Source organism: Hibiscus syriacus, unplaced genomic scaffold (assembly GCF_006381635.1).
Source record: "Hibiscus syriacus cultivar Baekdansim isolate YM2019G1 unplaced genomic scaffold, ASM638163v2 tig00110332_pilon, whole genome shotgun sequence".
Classification (NCBI taxonomy): domain Eukaryota; kingdom Viridiplantae; phylum Streptophyta; class Magnoliopsida; order Malvales; family Malvaceae; genus Hibiscus; species Hibiscus syriacus.
The window spans coordinates 6,108,190-6,124,685 of NW_024062688.1; the positions used below are offsets into that span (position 1 = coordinate 6,108,190).

Consider the following 16,496-nt stretch of genomic DNA (forward strand, 5'->3'; position numbering starts at 1 on the left):
GAATTATATTTGTTAGAAGTAGAGTAGTGATACATTATTTAACATACAAAATTTTTGGTTATTTATAAAAATTATATAATTTAATAACTTAACAGACATTCTACCTTACATTTGAACTGAATCATTTAACATTCTTAAAATTTATGTTTAGAATGGGATCGAATTCATGTAATATGAAGAAGGGCAGGCGCGTCATTCTGGTATGAATTTGAACAAAGATAGGGAGGGGGACATTTACGTCATTTTACTGAATATAAAGAGAGAGCGGTAGTTGGATAGAGAGATAGAGACAAAGGGTGAAGAGAGAAGAAAACGTTTGTTGGATGTTTCAGTTCAGTTTTACTTAAAAGGGGTATTTATTATATGAAGGAAGGAAGCATGGTGACGGACCAAGAGATAGCCAGAGGGGTGGAGAATTTGCTCCGGCAGTCCGACCCCACCGTCGCCACCACCTTAAACGGCGTCATTCAGCAGCTGGAAGCCAAGCTAGGTGCCGACCTCTCCCATAAAGCTGCCTTCATTAGGGACCAAATCAACCTCCTGCTCCGTCCCCCTCAAACCCAGCCTCAGCCACCTCCTAAAGACCATTTTAACCTCCAACATCACCCTCAGTTCCCTCCCCATCAACCCCACCTACAATTTCCTCCCCATTTTGCCCTCCACCATCACTCTCAATTTCCTTCCCACAACCTCAACTTCCGCCACCACCATCCTCCTCTCACCTCTCAACCACCGCCGCAGCTTCGACCCCAATTGCAGCAGCAACATCAGCAGCTGCAGTTCCAGCCGGTTGTCACGAAAGCCGAAGTTTCCGCTCAGAATGCCGCTCCCATTGCCACCGCTGAAGTTCCCAAAGAAAGGTTTGCCGCTTTTTTGTCCTCGCTATTTTGCTGTGATCTCTTGGTTTAGCTTTTTTCAGGGGGGGTCGTGTGAAAATTTGGTTTATTTTAGGGTTTTTCTAATACATTTTTATGGGCTTTAGGGCCTTTTTGTACGTCTGTGCAACTGAAGTCGGGTTTTCTTACACCCAGAATTTTGGGGGTTTTGGTGTCATTCTCCTCCTCCATGGATTTAGGATTTAGATGACCAATTTTACCAGTTCATCTGCTGAGTTGTTGGCTACAGTCTTTGGGGGTGATAAATTAGAGTGCAATAAAGATATATGTATTTTATCATATTTCGGTCAACTTTAATTACATTCTGAGGATCATGATGCGAATTGAAATGCTGTCCCTCAATGTTTTATCACGAAACAGGGATTAATCACTCTACCGATGACTCAAGTATGTCTGTGTTTTAAAATGTCACAGCAGCACTCCAGTTGCACCCAAAAGAAGAGGTGGATCAGGGGGTCTGAACAAAGTTTGTAGTGTTTCACCAGCACTTCAAGCCATAGTTGGTGAGCCAGCTTTGCCCCGGACCGAGGTTGTGGTTTCCCCAGATTAACATAGATTACTTTTAGTCAGCAGCGCTCCATTGTTTCTACTCTAACATGTTCCTTTTGATTTAGATTGTCAAGCAGCTGTGGGCATATATAAGGAAGAACAGCCTGCAAGATCCAAGTAACAAGAGAAAGATAATTTGCGACGAAGCCTTACGCCTAGTGTTGGAGACAGACTGCACTGACATGTTCAAGATGAACAAGCTGCTTGCAAAGCATATTACCCCACTTGACCCTTCAAGTACATTGTTGATACGTGCAATATATATTTGTTCTATAATGAGTCGGGTTTGATAATCTCTTCATTAGGTTAATAATTTTGCTAATCCTTGCAGAGGAATCAAGTCAAACTAAAAAAGGGAAGGTAAATGTTGAGTCCACCACTGAAGGTGTCGAACAAGGGCCCAAACCTGTAATCATATCTGAGGCACTTGCCAAGTTTTTGGGTGCTGGAGGAAGGGAGATGGTAGAAGCGGAGGCAGAAAGCCGTGTTTGGGAATACATAAAGGTTAATCATTTGGAGGTAGGAGCTGTCGCACGAATTTGTTCAACCTCTTCCCATTGAACTTTAGGATTGGCTTCGTTCTTTATCGCTGATATAAATCTCCTAGGTGTTCTTTGCTATTGTTTCAGGATCCATCAAACTCAATGGTGGTGCTGTGCGATGCCAATCTTCGTGAGCTTCTCGGATGTGAAAGCATATCCTTGATGGGAATACGTGACTCACTAATACGACATCATTTACTTAAGCAATCCTGAAGTCTCTGATATAGATCTTCTAATGCTGACTGGTTGGTATAACTCGTTAAATAAGTTCCTTATCATATAATGCATCTGAACTTGGTCGGTCATCTTTATGTGGCTTTTCTGTAATGTCTTGACCGTGCCTTTTGCTGGAACAGTTCATTCTTCTTTCTTGCAGGGGGTAGAACAGATAGTGAAGACCGATACCGTCACTTGTTCATTTGTTGTATTTTGTGCATTCGACGTCTTTAGATTCAAAGCTTTTGAAGTAGTTTGGTTGTTTATGGTCAGAATGAAAAATGTACCACGGGAATCATGGCAATAATATTTTGTGGTTATGCCATTAGCCCAGAACTGTAGGTGTACTATGTTTATTTTGTTGTAGACCGTCTTATTTCCGATGCTAACCTTGAAACTGAAGTTGTAATGGAAAATATAAGTTTTATCTTATCAGAATGATCAGTCATGGATTCAGTAAATGCATCAAATTGTTGACTCTAGATTTCACTGTTCTTTTTCTTGGTTGGTAATTTGTTATTATCATTACCGGACCGAGCTCGGAAAGTGGGGTGAAAAAGTATTTTTAAGCCCGAGTTTGCTCGAAATAAAATTAAACTATAATAAGATCTAGTTTGATATTGCTTTTGAAAGTATTTTTGAAAATTACTTTTGTTTGTTTAGTTTAAAATTTTGAGTGCCAGGGATTTCAGTTAAAATGTAATTTATGTAGGTAAATAACCATTTTAGACCTTATATTATAAAATTTAAAAATATTATTTTAAATCATATTTAAAATTATTAATATTATAATATGTAAATTCATATAAGTAATATATCAGATTTAATTTGAATATATTAAATTATTGAAACAAAATATAATTAATATATAATTTTTTAAAAAAATATGAAAATTTTAAATTATTTTTCTTACAAATGAATGAAAATGTACTTTTAAATTTAATTTGAAAATGAAGAAAAAGGATTTTCTAGCATTTACTGTTGTTTTAAAACCATTATTTCAAATGCATTTATTGAAAAAGGATTCTTCTTTCAAAACACAATTTCTAACTAAAATTGTTTTTCCACATCGATACCAAACCATGGATGGAGGGTTAAATTGGTCTAGTAAGTTATATGGGTTTTTTATTTGGTCAAAGGAAAGTAAATTTTTTTTTTTAGGATATATGATATTTTATAAAGTGACATAAAACTCGTCATATTGAGGTGACGAGTTTTAATAAAAAATATTTTTTTATTTTAATTTTTTATTTTGATGTGATAGATTTTAATTAAAAAATTATATTTTATTGGAATTCATCACCTCGGCATGACGAGTTTCAATAACACTGTAGAAAATATCGTATATCCCAAAAATATAAATCAAGATGCCCTAATAGACTAAATAAAAAACTTGTTATCTTTATTGGGCCAAAAAAGTCGGGACGGAGCTCCTTAACGGCCAGGGGGCCTCGACCTTGTTAAAATTTATATTTTCGATATAATTTTAGTTTAATTTGGTTCAAGTAAAAATAAATATTTAAATTTAAAAATATGAAAATTTATTAAATATTTAATCAAGTAGAGGTCGAACTAAAGAATGATAAGTATGTGTTTTCAAATTTTTGGTATAATTACAATTTAAGTCATTGCAAGTTTAAATATTAGACAAATTAGAAGTTGTCTTTTGAGTTTTGAGATTTTTTTTAATTTTAGGATGAATACAAGGTAATATTTATACAAATACTTTCAACTATTTGACAATTAACGCTGATATCCTTATATACGTGCTTGAACTCGGGACTTCAAGATAACAATAATTCCTTAATCATTAAGGTAGCTTGGATCATGCTGAATTTCGAGTTTAAATACTTAATAAATCTTTATAATTTTTTTAATAATATAATATTTTGACCCCTACTAATATTTAATTCTAGTTCCGTCCCGTAACAAAATAGCCATAGTTCTACGTTCCATCTGAAAATTTCGTATATAAACATACCAGGGGGTCCAACATTAATAAACAAAGTAAAAAAAAAAAGATGGAGCAAAGTTGAAGACTGCTGTCACCTAGCACCATTGCCACCATGCTGCAACTTCTCTGAACTTTCTGACCTTTCCTCTTTACAACAGAGAACCACGTGTACGCTTCCAAGTTCCAACACGACGGCACTTGAAGCCAAGGCCACGATGACACCGGTGTAAGCATTCTTCCATTTCTTGTCGGGTTTCAAGATGTCGAATCCCTTGAATATATATGTGGATCACACTGAGGATTATCAGTTTATCACGGTATATCCCACCAGATGGTGGTATATGTTCCACTACCATCTGTATTTGTGGTCTGGTTTTGGCAATGGGAAAACCTGGAGGTGTTCCTAGGCTGAAAAGGATGATCCCGATGGTTCGATGGGTGTCGAATTGAACACAGGGCGAGGTCAGTGCCCCATTCGGTGACACCGAAGACGTAGGCCGAGAATTGACGTGATGCGTGGAGGTAAAACCTTGCAGGATCGGCTGAGTTGAATACCTTCAAGTACCTTGTTGATATACCACCGATAGGCATTAAGATACCCCCACTCTGTGTTTAGCACCCCATGTATCTGAAATTTCATTTCAAAGGTTGGTTAAAATACTTGATCACAATGAAGATAAGTAAAGATTGAAGCCATTCACTTACGTTTCTCTTTCTAAGCTTAGGGCCTCCTCCAGTAGTTGTTGCAGTCTGAGGAGAAAGCAGATTCGAGGTGGGTCATGGACTGAAGATTAGGAGCAGAAGTAAGATGCATCCGTGGTGTGTTCCCAGATGAGTGGTTGGTAGTTGTAATACGGGAAGGTGGGAACATGCATTTGAAGGTATATCTGGAACATGGTCGTACGTGCATAGGATGAGAAAAGCAATGACATTAATACACGAAGTGACCATGTGAATTTTAACGTTGATGATCTCAGTCCTATGACCCGAACTCTCTACATTCATTATACATTTTATTATTTCATCAAATAAATCACATTATAATTATTTTAGATGAAATCATGAGTTAAGTTGAATCATTTGAGACCATAATGAAAGCGAGGAAAAAGCATGTGCCTTCCCGGAAAGATGGGAGTAGGGATTGGTTGGGTTAGGTCTAGAGAAGGTAAGGTAGTGGAGGTCAAAAGGACCCTAACAAATCCTGACCTTATCGTGGCACCACTTGCTCATCGACCCACTCCAACACCCCTAGTCTATTTGGTATTCATGAAGACATGTTTTTTCTTTTGAAAGTTGCATGTAAAATTATAGTTTAACATGCATAAACCAAGCAAGTAATAAACCACAAAACAAGAGTTTAATAACCCAACGCCTAACGATTCATCTAAAGATGGTTCACTCTTTCATATAATTTTATTTTTATATTATTTTAAAGGTCAAATACTCAAATCATAATTTAAATTCCATACTTTAATGCATGAGTCTTTAACCCGTATTCCCTCATAGGCATAAGTTTAACAAATTTGATTTTTCTTATAATTACGATATCCATAATCGATAATAGATCCTCATTAGTGTTGTGTCAAGTAGGCAAACAATTTTTCTATACAATATGCTGCGTTACTTCTAGGACCTCTCCTCCTCGATATCAATTTAATAAAAAAACGTGAGAGAGGAAAAAAAAAAAAGACAGAAAGCTTCTCCCCTGTAATATAGGGATGAGATGGATTCGGTTTTACCGGATAATTCCATGTTATGTTTCACTGAGTATAAACGAACAAGTATTATAATTACAGTGTTACCGGACAATTGCATAATAATTTATGAAACCATTCAGTCGAGGAAGACGTTATTTTCAAATTTGAAAAGCAAGGGGTGAAAGAATAGAATGTTTGCCTCATGGCCAGTCCCAAGAGGTAATAGCAGCGACGCCGCTCCACAAGGCGATGGAATATGAGACTGCCAGTTCACGGAGGAACTCCCCCCGAAGAGGAAGACCATCGACGCCAACGAGCGTTTTTTTATGGCGTTATCTTCGGGATTTACAAACACAATTTCGGTGTGCCCCGTTCTCATAGATAAGGATTCTCAAATCCTCCGCCATATATTAGATCGAATTAAAAAGCAAAAGAAGGATGACAAAAAGAAGCTGCAAACACCCACGTTTTCTTAGGTTTTGCTATGAAGAATTTCGTCGTGAAGTAACAAAACTGGTGTTCTAATGTTTATATATAGCGCAACTCGCCGCCGCTCAATTTGGATGCTACTAGGGTTTTGAATAACAGCATAATAAATTTAGGCCATAAAAGACCATCTATAAGCCCAACAGTATGCAATCACAACTAGCTCAACATAGGCTTCCCCCCCCCCCCAATAACCCGGGCGCCTAAATTAATTGCCTCAATAGGCCATCTGAAATTTTAATTTGCAATTTACGGCGAATTTGTTTGGAAATATTTTTTAATGGTTTAAAGTAAGTAGATCCTATGTGAGTCAATATTTTAATATATTCATAAGAATTTATCAGTTCGATAAGTCTAATAAAAAAATTAATTTTTTAAAAAAATTTCATTAAATAATAAAAAAAATAAAAAAACTATAAAACTTATCACGTCGAAGTGACGAGTTTTCTTTGAATTTAAACAAACTAGTTGTTATGGAACGAGCAACTTTTGAAATTTAAAAAAATTAACGGTTGAAACTCGTCACGTCGATTTGACAAGTTTCTTTGAATATAATTTAATATATATATATATATATTATTTAAAAATAATATTAAAAAATTAAATAGAAGGTAAAATGAGTTCTTCAAACATTCTGACAATGATTTTAAAGGAGTTCCGACAATGGTTTCAACTCTATTTTTTGTGTCTGCAAAATGGAAGGTAAAATTTTAGGTTTTGAAGGAGTTAAATGCAAATCTGATTCAACAAACGAAATATTTTTTAACTCACTCGGTTCATTTTTTATCCTTCAATTTCCTGCACAAATCATCGAATAAGTTAGTTTTCATAAACTCATCTACTAAAGGCTCATAAACATCAACTCAATTAGTGTTCACCATTATATTTGGATACTTCATCACCTTGTAAACATCAAATTTAACAACTTCACCTTCGAATTCTATAGTAAGAATTCCACTTCTCACGTCAATTTTGGTATACGTCGTGCTAAAAAATGGGCAACCAAGAAGGATTTAGGAAGAAGTGTTGGTTTGGTCGTTCTCCATGTCAATAACATAGAAATCTGTCGGAAAAATTAGTTCATTTACCTTAACTAGTATGTTCTCAAGGAGTCATTCGGGATAAATGAACGATCGATCATCGAGTTGAATTGTCACTATTTTTTCCTTCAAAGTCTCAGCATAAAGAAAATTGTAAATAGAAAACACAATAACATTTATGGAAGCACCCAAATCACACATAACACGTTTAATTCCTACCTTACCGATTTTACAAGGTATAACAAACATACTTTGGTGGAAGCTTACGTTGAAAAACAATTGAGATGTTCTCTCCTAAGTTTCCCTTTTCATTATCGGTAAGTCTGGATTGACGTGATAACAGTGTCACTCTGAAGGGTAATGGCACTAACGTTTAAGGTAGTTGAGTCATTTGCTTTCCTTACGACTCTATGCGTCCCACAATATGAGCTAGTTGAGTCATTTGCTTATCTAATTCTTGTAGATAAGCTTCGTTTTGGTTATGAAACTTTTCTTGAGATAGTGTCAACCAATTTCGACGATAGACTCCAATGAAGATTTTGAAAGTTTATATAGATGTTGCGGAGGAGGCCTCGGTTGATACGGCCAATTAGGTCTCAAGTTCTACCCATAATTGAGGTTTGGATGGTCCATCCACCCCAGATTATAGGTATTTGCGTTAGGATTATAAGGTCGCCAAGGAGGCCTCGAAAAATTACCACCTGCGTTTACTTGTACGGCATTGTCATCTTGTGACATCGGACATCAATCCGTAGGGTGGTCTAACAGTGTGAATATTCTGCAAAGTATAACAAGAGATTGAACTATATCAGCCAACTTATCAATTTTATTTTCCAATGAAGTTGTACTAATCTCATGAACCCGTCAAGTAGGTTCACTAGAAGAGTCAAATTGTTGAAAGTTGGTAGTCATGGTAGAGATTAAGTTTCTGGCTGCATTCGAAGTCATATTAGTGAGTGCTCTCCACTAAATGTGTCTATCATATTCATCTCTGAATGAAGTAGGCCTTCATAGAAGTACCGAATGAGTGTTTTCTCTGATAGTCCATGTTGTAGGCAGCTAGCGCAAAGTTTCTTGAATCATTCCCAATAGTCGTATAATAACTCTCCATATTTCTGTCGTACTTCTAAGATGCTTCTTCTCAGTTCACTCGTTTTCACCGCAGGAAAGAACCTGTCAAGAAAAAGACATCTCATATCAGTCCAAGTATTAACATAATTATGAGGTAAATATAATAGCTCATCCTTAGCCAAATCGGCTAAAGAAAAAGTGAAAGCGCAAAGTTTTATTTGATCATCTGATACTCCATGACGTTTCATGCTTGAGCAAACCATGTGAAATTTAACAAGGTGCTTGTGAAGATTTTTGTTGAGGATTCAATGGAAAGTATGTAGAAGATGGATTAAACCCATTTTAAACTCGAATAGTGTTTCACCGTGAGGAAAGGTGACACATAATGGTTATTGTACGACAGGTGTCGCAGCTAGTTCTCGGATCATTCGATCAATCATCAGAATTAGTTCTTCATTGAACTCAAAGTGTGTCTCAGTGTCAGAGGGTGTTTCTGGGTTTGATTTGGATTGTTGATGTTGTTGTTGTCTTTTTTCTCGAAGTGTGTGTGTGTCTGTTCTTCAGGTAAATGCTTCAATCTCAAGGTCGTAGTTTACTAGTTCGCTCAAATATTTTCCTAGTCATAAATCAAAACAAATTTTAATCAGTAATTTGTTGAAGTTCCCAGTAATGACCAATTTGACAAGCATCGTAATTGTCAAATAAATAAGCATTTATCTCATATAAATAAGCTATAAACGTAGTATAGAGAAGAAAGGGTCAAACTGCAAGGACTTAGAAATTTTTAATATTAGTTTGAACTGATCTTGATCCCAGGAAACTATAAGAGAAAAATAAAAAAGGGGTTTATCAAAATAAATTGAATAAAGTAAAAATAATAAAAACAAGAAAAGTAGATTATTAAAAATAATAATGATAAGAGATAGCCTCCAGCTTCGCCTCAATTAGTCTCAATCACTACATGGGATTTTCATTCAAGATTCTTGTCGGTTACAATTTACAAGGCCCAACTCTTATAACTTGCTCTTCTCTCTGATGAACTGACTTTTCAAAGCCAATCTTCAGAATTTAGCCTTTGTTTGGATTAACTATGACTATCATTTTTAAAACCAAGGCAACTTTGAGTGTTGGAAAAGCTCGTGCTCGGATTATGGTATCTCGATGATAATCGAATCTGATCTCGATTCCCTTTAACGCACCACTACTAAGTGTGTCCTTAGGAAGTTGAATTTGCTACAAGCCGACTCGTCTTTCCAACGGTAAATAGGAACATTGATCAAGTTAATGTGCGCCTTTTGAATTGAAAGTGTTGAGATATTTAAAGGAGAGACTAAATGTCAATCCAAGTTTGCAGAAAATCGAGAAAGATATCCAAAGGTATGAAGTGCTCTTCAATTATCACGAAATGGATTGAGTTGTCACTTAGCTATCGGCTAATTGAAAAATTAACTAAGCATGACAAAAATAATATTTAACATGTAAAAGAAAGTAAAAGAAAATAAACAAAGATGAAGAAGAAAATAGCCTTTATAAGACTAAAAATCCTAAAGCAATTAAAAGCCAAAAACAGTACATTCGTCAAGCTTCATGTCAGTTAATGGGTATTAATAGCAATCTAAAATCCTAAAAAGAAAAGATAATTCCTAAACATTTAAATTCAATTACAATTCTTAAGTTTTAAAAGAATTTTCGTTCACCTGCCCTTCTTTTTTAATTCAACTAACTGAGTCACCTTATAGAAGTTGTCGTTGATTGGACTATAGATTTTGCCACATCGACAATGTCATGACCATGTGTTTAGTATTGATTCTAGAAAATAAAAAAACTACATAACTCACCCTTTAAACTCTATTTTTTGGAAAATAGAGTCATGCGTAGAATTGAACATAAACAACCCAAATCAACAATATCAAAATCAAAGAGATAGCATAGAGTAATTAGCAACAAAATAATAACAAAATAAAACACAAATCAAGATCTCATAGTCATAATATGGTATTTAAGAAAATTGTAAACATTAATTATAAAAGTTAGTATAAATAAAGTTAAAAAAATTTAAAATTTTAAGTAATTTAAAAAATTAATATTTACTACATATCGACATGTGATATCGATCATTATTCGTATATATGTTTTAATTATACCTGAGAACTTGGTCTCATTAATTTTATATCGCCGTCTAAATAATAAAAATTTAAAAATAACAAAAAATAAATTTAAAATTTTACTAAAAATAATGTTAAAAAATTGCATTGTAATGAGAGGAAACTCAACTGGGGTTGTTATAATTGGCGTAAAAAATGGGAACTGATATCAGGCCTACGATTGTAGTATGACTAGACAACTCGCTACATCGACTTTTTGACCTCGGTCGACGATTGTAGCCTTGCAAAGTTCCTGGTATAAAAATCCAAAATCATCGAGCCCTAACCAATGTTACAACACTCAGTAAAATTCTTCAATATCAGAAGATATTGAATGTGCGCCAAATTACCAGATTTATCCATTAACAATATCACCAATCAATTGGAGCAGATACGCTCGGGATGCAAAAATAACCTCATCCTCTGCAGAGTCATTTGTCACATTAAATTCAGAGTCCAACCAAGTGATTCATATCTGGTACCCCTCTAAGACCTCTGATGGTGATATCTTTCCCAAAACTTGGTGAACAATTTTGAACCGGTTGAAATCGTTGTTCCTCACTAGTATCGCATCATTAACTGAAACACCGAGTTGGTAAGCGAAATCTTCCAACGTATTTTTCGCTTCACCACTCGAAAAATGGAAAATATGCATCTCGGGATTCTAATGTTCAATCAGAGCCGAAATCAATATCGGATTCAGCTTAAGACCACGCAAAAATATGATTGCATACAGTGCAGATTGCTGCAAATATATAATAATTCGCTGATGCTAATCTCTTAATGTAATTTCTCGCTGATGAATGCCATGTTCTTCTTCAGGAACGAGTTCGAGCGAAGAAATATAGACATGATCGAGGCGTAACATTTCATCTTGGGTAGATTTTTTGAGAATTTTAATTTCTCTCAATTTTTTTCTTAATAAAACACAATAAAGAAACATAAACCCAAACCCCTATTTATAACTTCAAACTCAACGGCCATAAAAGGCTAGTTTTTTCAAAAGTCTCACCGAACTCGTTAAATCGAGGTGACCAGTTCCATATTGATCATTGAAATATGACCACTGTTGTAACACCCCCAACCCGTACCCGACCCAAATACGAGTCTGAGGTGTCACATTGACTTTTCAAACCTTGACTCTTGATAAAATTCAAAGAAAATTTAAAGCTTTCATTACAATAAAAGCGGTTTATTTGCATAAATCGACCAAAATAATCAAAATCGATCAGAGCATATTCAACTCAAATCAATTAGTACATGCCAACTATATTCAAAATAACCAAACACATTTAAATCATCTATTTTCTGATATGAAATTTTTTAAGGGAGATGTTGACCTGTTTTTCTCCTCTTAGCTTCTTTTCTCGCTTCTGTAACCTACGTGTAAAACAATCACACGCTAAGTCTGTGACTTAGTGAGGCAAATACATATAATGTAAACTATAACTTGTAATCATGCATTAACTATTACTGCTATCACTCATACCTTTATTCATGTAATAAATCCCTATAACACATAGGCACTATATCATTACATGTAAGAACATATACACACATATACTCATCATTTCCATCATTAGACTTATTTCATTATCAATATTATTATTATTATTATTATCATTTATAACACTTAATACATATCCTCTTATCTCTAGCATTTTAACCAACATTTGACTCATTTAATCATACCATCCACATGTCATCATATAAATCATATAATACAATCCATAGCACAAAAGCATACAAGTCACATGTAATATATTTGTTGTTATTTCTTTATTAGCCCATGTACACATGTGAGAACTATAGATATGTGAGTCTATAGAGGTTGTGCACAAATGATGTCACCACAGCTTGTATAAGTGCACCTAAGTGCCACGTAGAATTACACCGAAGTGCCATATAAAATGTCCCTAAGGACCACGTAGAAAATTCCTTAAGAATCATATACATATACAAAGGATCAAGTATGTGTCTCAAAAGACATCACACATGTTTCAAGGAATACATATATGTCCCGAAGGATCGCGTAGACCCTCGACTCTTGGCATGCCAACTATACCCCTAGCTCTCAAGACACATAATATGGGCATTATTATCTATGTCATTTCATATTCACACATTCATAACACTCATCTCTTATCGCATGTCTGATCTCTTATAATCATGTAATCACATAGCTCATGTCATTTCTTGTGAAATCATACATATCATGTAAGACATATCAGACATGTACACACAAATCACTTCCATATAATTCACATGATTTATTGTCTCGTAGATCATATCACATTTTCATACAATTTCACAAATCATTGTCATATATGGATACCACATTTGTACTTAATCACATAGATAATGCTATATAGCATTAAAATCCCACAGTTCCTATTTCGTAGCTTATGTATATTGTTCTTCTATCTTTTTATAGACATGTAAACACCTAGATCATAATTCTCTAATTTATTGTACATAATCATATCATCATTTATATTTATAACCCTAGTTCATATTTTGTTCTTCTATCTTTTTATAGACATGTAAACACCTAGAGCATACTAACATATATCACTTATATAAATTCATTTATATATAAATTTCTTATATTCTCTTAATTTAAGTTTACGTTACTCTTATAACCTTTTCCTATGACTTCATAGATCTTTACCATGTAATTTCTATATCATAGCTCATATAAGCACATTAATCTTTCTCATACAACTTATCTCCCATATGATTATCATTATTTATGTACAGATCTCCTAATTGATATTCTATTTTCATATTGTCCTATAAATCAATGCTAGTTAGTTTATCTCACTTTTCATTTAATACTATAAGTAAATTATAATAGTTTTCATAAACTTGACTCATGTAATTTATGTTTTGCTATTATATCTTCATCTAAACATATATTTACATGTTCATGATCACTTAACATATTTTCTTTCTATGGTTATCACATACAACATTTACTATTATACATGATTCGTGCCCTTATAACTTATTTCACATATTCACACAGCTCATAAGGTTCACATATAGTAACATATTTTGTTCCCATATAACACATATCATATAAATTTACACCTCATAACATATAATATGAACAAAGCATATACACATAATACAAACTTAATCATGCTTCTATTCATGCAAACATAAAATATTGGAAACAGACTTATCACAAGTCTAATTTCCATATAATAATATGCACAACCTAATAATATGCACTCACCTTGGCCTCACTAAGTTCTAATCCACTTTTATGATTTCCTCTCTTTCGATCGAATCTTAACTTGATAATCATTCTGGAACTTGTTCATGTTCGATATCTACATAATTGTACATTTTCAAGACAATTATTAGATACCTACATCTTGTAATTTGATACTAACAACTTAAACGAACTTAATAAACCGATATTCATTTCTTCCTTTAGGGGGGAATCGGTTCCCTCCTGTGGGGGTATCGGTTCCCCCATGACATTCTGTAAATTCTGGTTCGTTTGAGGGGGTATCGGTTCCCCTTGAATGGGTATCGATTCCCCTAGCCCAGAAATCACATTTTGAGCTTGAAAATCACTTCATTTTCAGCTCAACACTTCATACTTCACTCTCTTTAATATTCCTAACTTTCATACACATACTTAAACCAATAAATTTTCATTCAATATCTCTTTAAATTAAAAATCCACTCCTCCACATAGTATTCAAGAATCATACCAATTTTTCCATGTTATCCAAAATTAATTCTAACACTTATAACTTCTTACTCTTCCATATGACAAGTCAAATTCAACTTTTAAATCCATTTATATATCCTTATTCACAAATTCACTTATCCACTTCTTAACTTAAATCAACCATAACTTATTACTCTTTAAGTTTCCATGCTTCTTTTTTATTTCATACTCTTTCCTAATGCTTCATTAACCAAAACCATGCTTGACTCTTTAGAATTAACCAAAAGAAAACCAACTCACCTTTTCTTAAGAGCTCCACGGTGGAGAAGAAGAAAATGAAGAAAAGAAGAAAACTCTGGATGTTTTCTCACATTTCCTACGTTTATATCACTCAAAAAGGGAAGATAAAAAAATATTTCCTACGAAAAGACCATTTTACACCTTTAGTTAATCCATCTTTACTATTTAATCCAAAATCATTTGCTTAAGTCCCTGAACTTTTAGCTTATTTCAGAATTAAGCACAAAGTTTCCAAAATTTACATTTTAGTCACTGACCTGGCTTTTGGGATGTTACAAATCTTCCATCCTTTTAAAAAAATTCGTCCTCAAATTTTCACTGCATACCTTTATAATATCATTTCTTCTAATATTTTCATGTTGCTTCCCTTACTTAATCTTTCATATACATCCACATCTTTATAAGTCCATATAATATCATTCATTATATAGACAGTAACCCTAATCCTTATTCCTCAATATTATGAATCAATTGATCTTTTTCATCATTCTCTATGTGTTTTGCACATAAATCAAACTTTTGTTCATTCTTAATCCTTGTCTGTATTACTATACATATAATATTTTCATATAACCCTTACATATTTGTTCAAAGAATAAACACTCATTCTCGTTCTTCTAATAATTGAAAATTATATCTTTCAATATCAAACTCATAACTGATATCTTAATATACCTCTTGTCATACTTGATCTTTTAAACTCCATCTTTGACTTTTCCTATCCCTTTTTTTTCTTTCATTCCTTCAAAATCAAAATCTTCTTATACACATATCATATCTTTTCTTTAATGTTCATATACTCTTTTCTTATCATTTATACTCATCTTTGATTACCGATCTTCATCGCATTTTCATAACTTTGATAATCAACTTTACTTATACAAAACCTCATTCTTTACCATCCCTTGTACTTGTATTTTCTTCCTCAAAGCCCCTTTTTAAACATACAAATACTTATTTCCTTGCCTACATAATATCTATATGATCAAAACCATATCCAAATCCACATCATACTTGATTAACTTAAATTTATATTTTCTTCAAATCTTAAAACTTTATTATCCATACTATTACAATTAATCAGTAACAACTTTTCCAATTTAGGGCATAAGCCCTAATCAGACTAATCATATTCATCTTCTCAGTTGAAATCCAACCAGTGCAATTTACTCACTTATCCAACCCACACTCTTATTCATATACCTTACTATTCTCTTGTCTCTTCCATTACCTTACATTTCCATGATCAAAATACATAATCATGTCTCAATTCACACCATACTTAGTTAATTTACCCTGACATCATCTTCTAATCCTTTACCTTTGATACACTTACCATCACATAATTCTGTTAGTCATCACCAGTTCTTCCAATCCAAAGCATAAACCTTCATCTAACCATTCATATACATTCTTTCCAGTCAGAATTATCTCAACAATAGTTTACTTAACTTATCAAATCCACATTTATTCTCCTACACCATGCAATTTCTGTTGTTCCAACCCAACCTTCTAATTCATTTATCTTATAAACTGATCACTGATGTTTCCATTCTTAAATCTTCTTATCAATCCTTAGCTTTATTCAAACATTCGAATCCTTACCTTCTTCACTATATCACATTATTATGATCAAAATATACAACTGTATCCAGATCCACCTCATCTTTGGTTATCTTATCATGACAATATCTCAAAATCTTATAATTCTAATACATTTTCCATCACATCTTTTGGTTGGCCAACGCTAACTCTTTTCATCTAGAATGCAAACCCTTATTATAGCCACACTCTTGCTTATACATAGTATTATCTCTTTATTTCAATTTCATAATTCTGGTTTCATCTATCTGATAAACTTATCACCGAATACTCAAACTTTTCTAAATTAATAAACACATTCCCGAATCTTC

At 33.7% G+C, this 16,496-nt stretch overlaps 1 protein-coding gene and 1 pseudogene across 2 annotated transcripts; one reads left to right on the forward strand and one right to left on the reverse strand.

Moving 5' to 3' along the window:
* The first annotated feature begins 263 nt into the window (after positions 1-263).
* Positions 264-2,224, forward strand: LOC120119572. Of its 2 annotated transcripts, none has more exons than XM_039139381.1 (5): positions 264-860; positions 1,311-1,425; positions 1,511-1,682; positions 1,777-1,964; positions 2,075-2,224. In XM_039139381.1, exons 1-5 carry the CDS (start codon positions 364-366, stop codon positions 2,198-2,200), a joined length of 1,098 nt encoding a protein of 365 aa, XP_038995312.1. In that variant the 5' UTR covers positions 264-363; the 3' UTR covers positions 2,201-2,224. The 2 variants fall into 2 exon arrangements, with proteins under 2 accessions (XP_038995312.1, XP_038995313.1); XM_039139382.1 differs by having other exon boundaries at positions 1,314-1,425; positions 2,075-2,223.
* A 2,024-nt stretch (positions 2,225-4,248) lies between these two features.
* On the reverse strand, positions 4,249-5,028 carry LOC120120028 (annotated as a pseudogene).
* Positions 5,029-16,496: the final 11,468 nt, after the last annotated feature.

Bases quoted from the DNA above. Each gene is read 5' to 3' on its own strand.
- LOC120119572 (XM_039139381.1), top strand. From the start codon at position 364: ATGAAGGAAGGAAGCATGGTGACGGACCAAGAGATAGCCAGAGGGGTG. The intron at 1,426-1,510 runs GTTGTGGTTTCC...CTTTTGATTTAG, and splicing joins CAGCTTTGCCCCGGACCGAG to ATTGTCAAGCAGCTGTGGGC. The intron at 1,965-2,074 runs GTAGGAGCTGTC...CTATTGTTTCAG, and splicing joins TAAAGGTTAATCATTTGGAG to GATCCATCAAACTCAATGGT.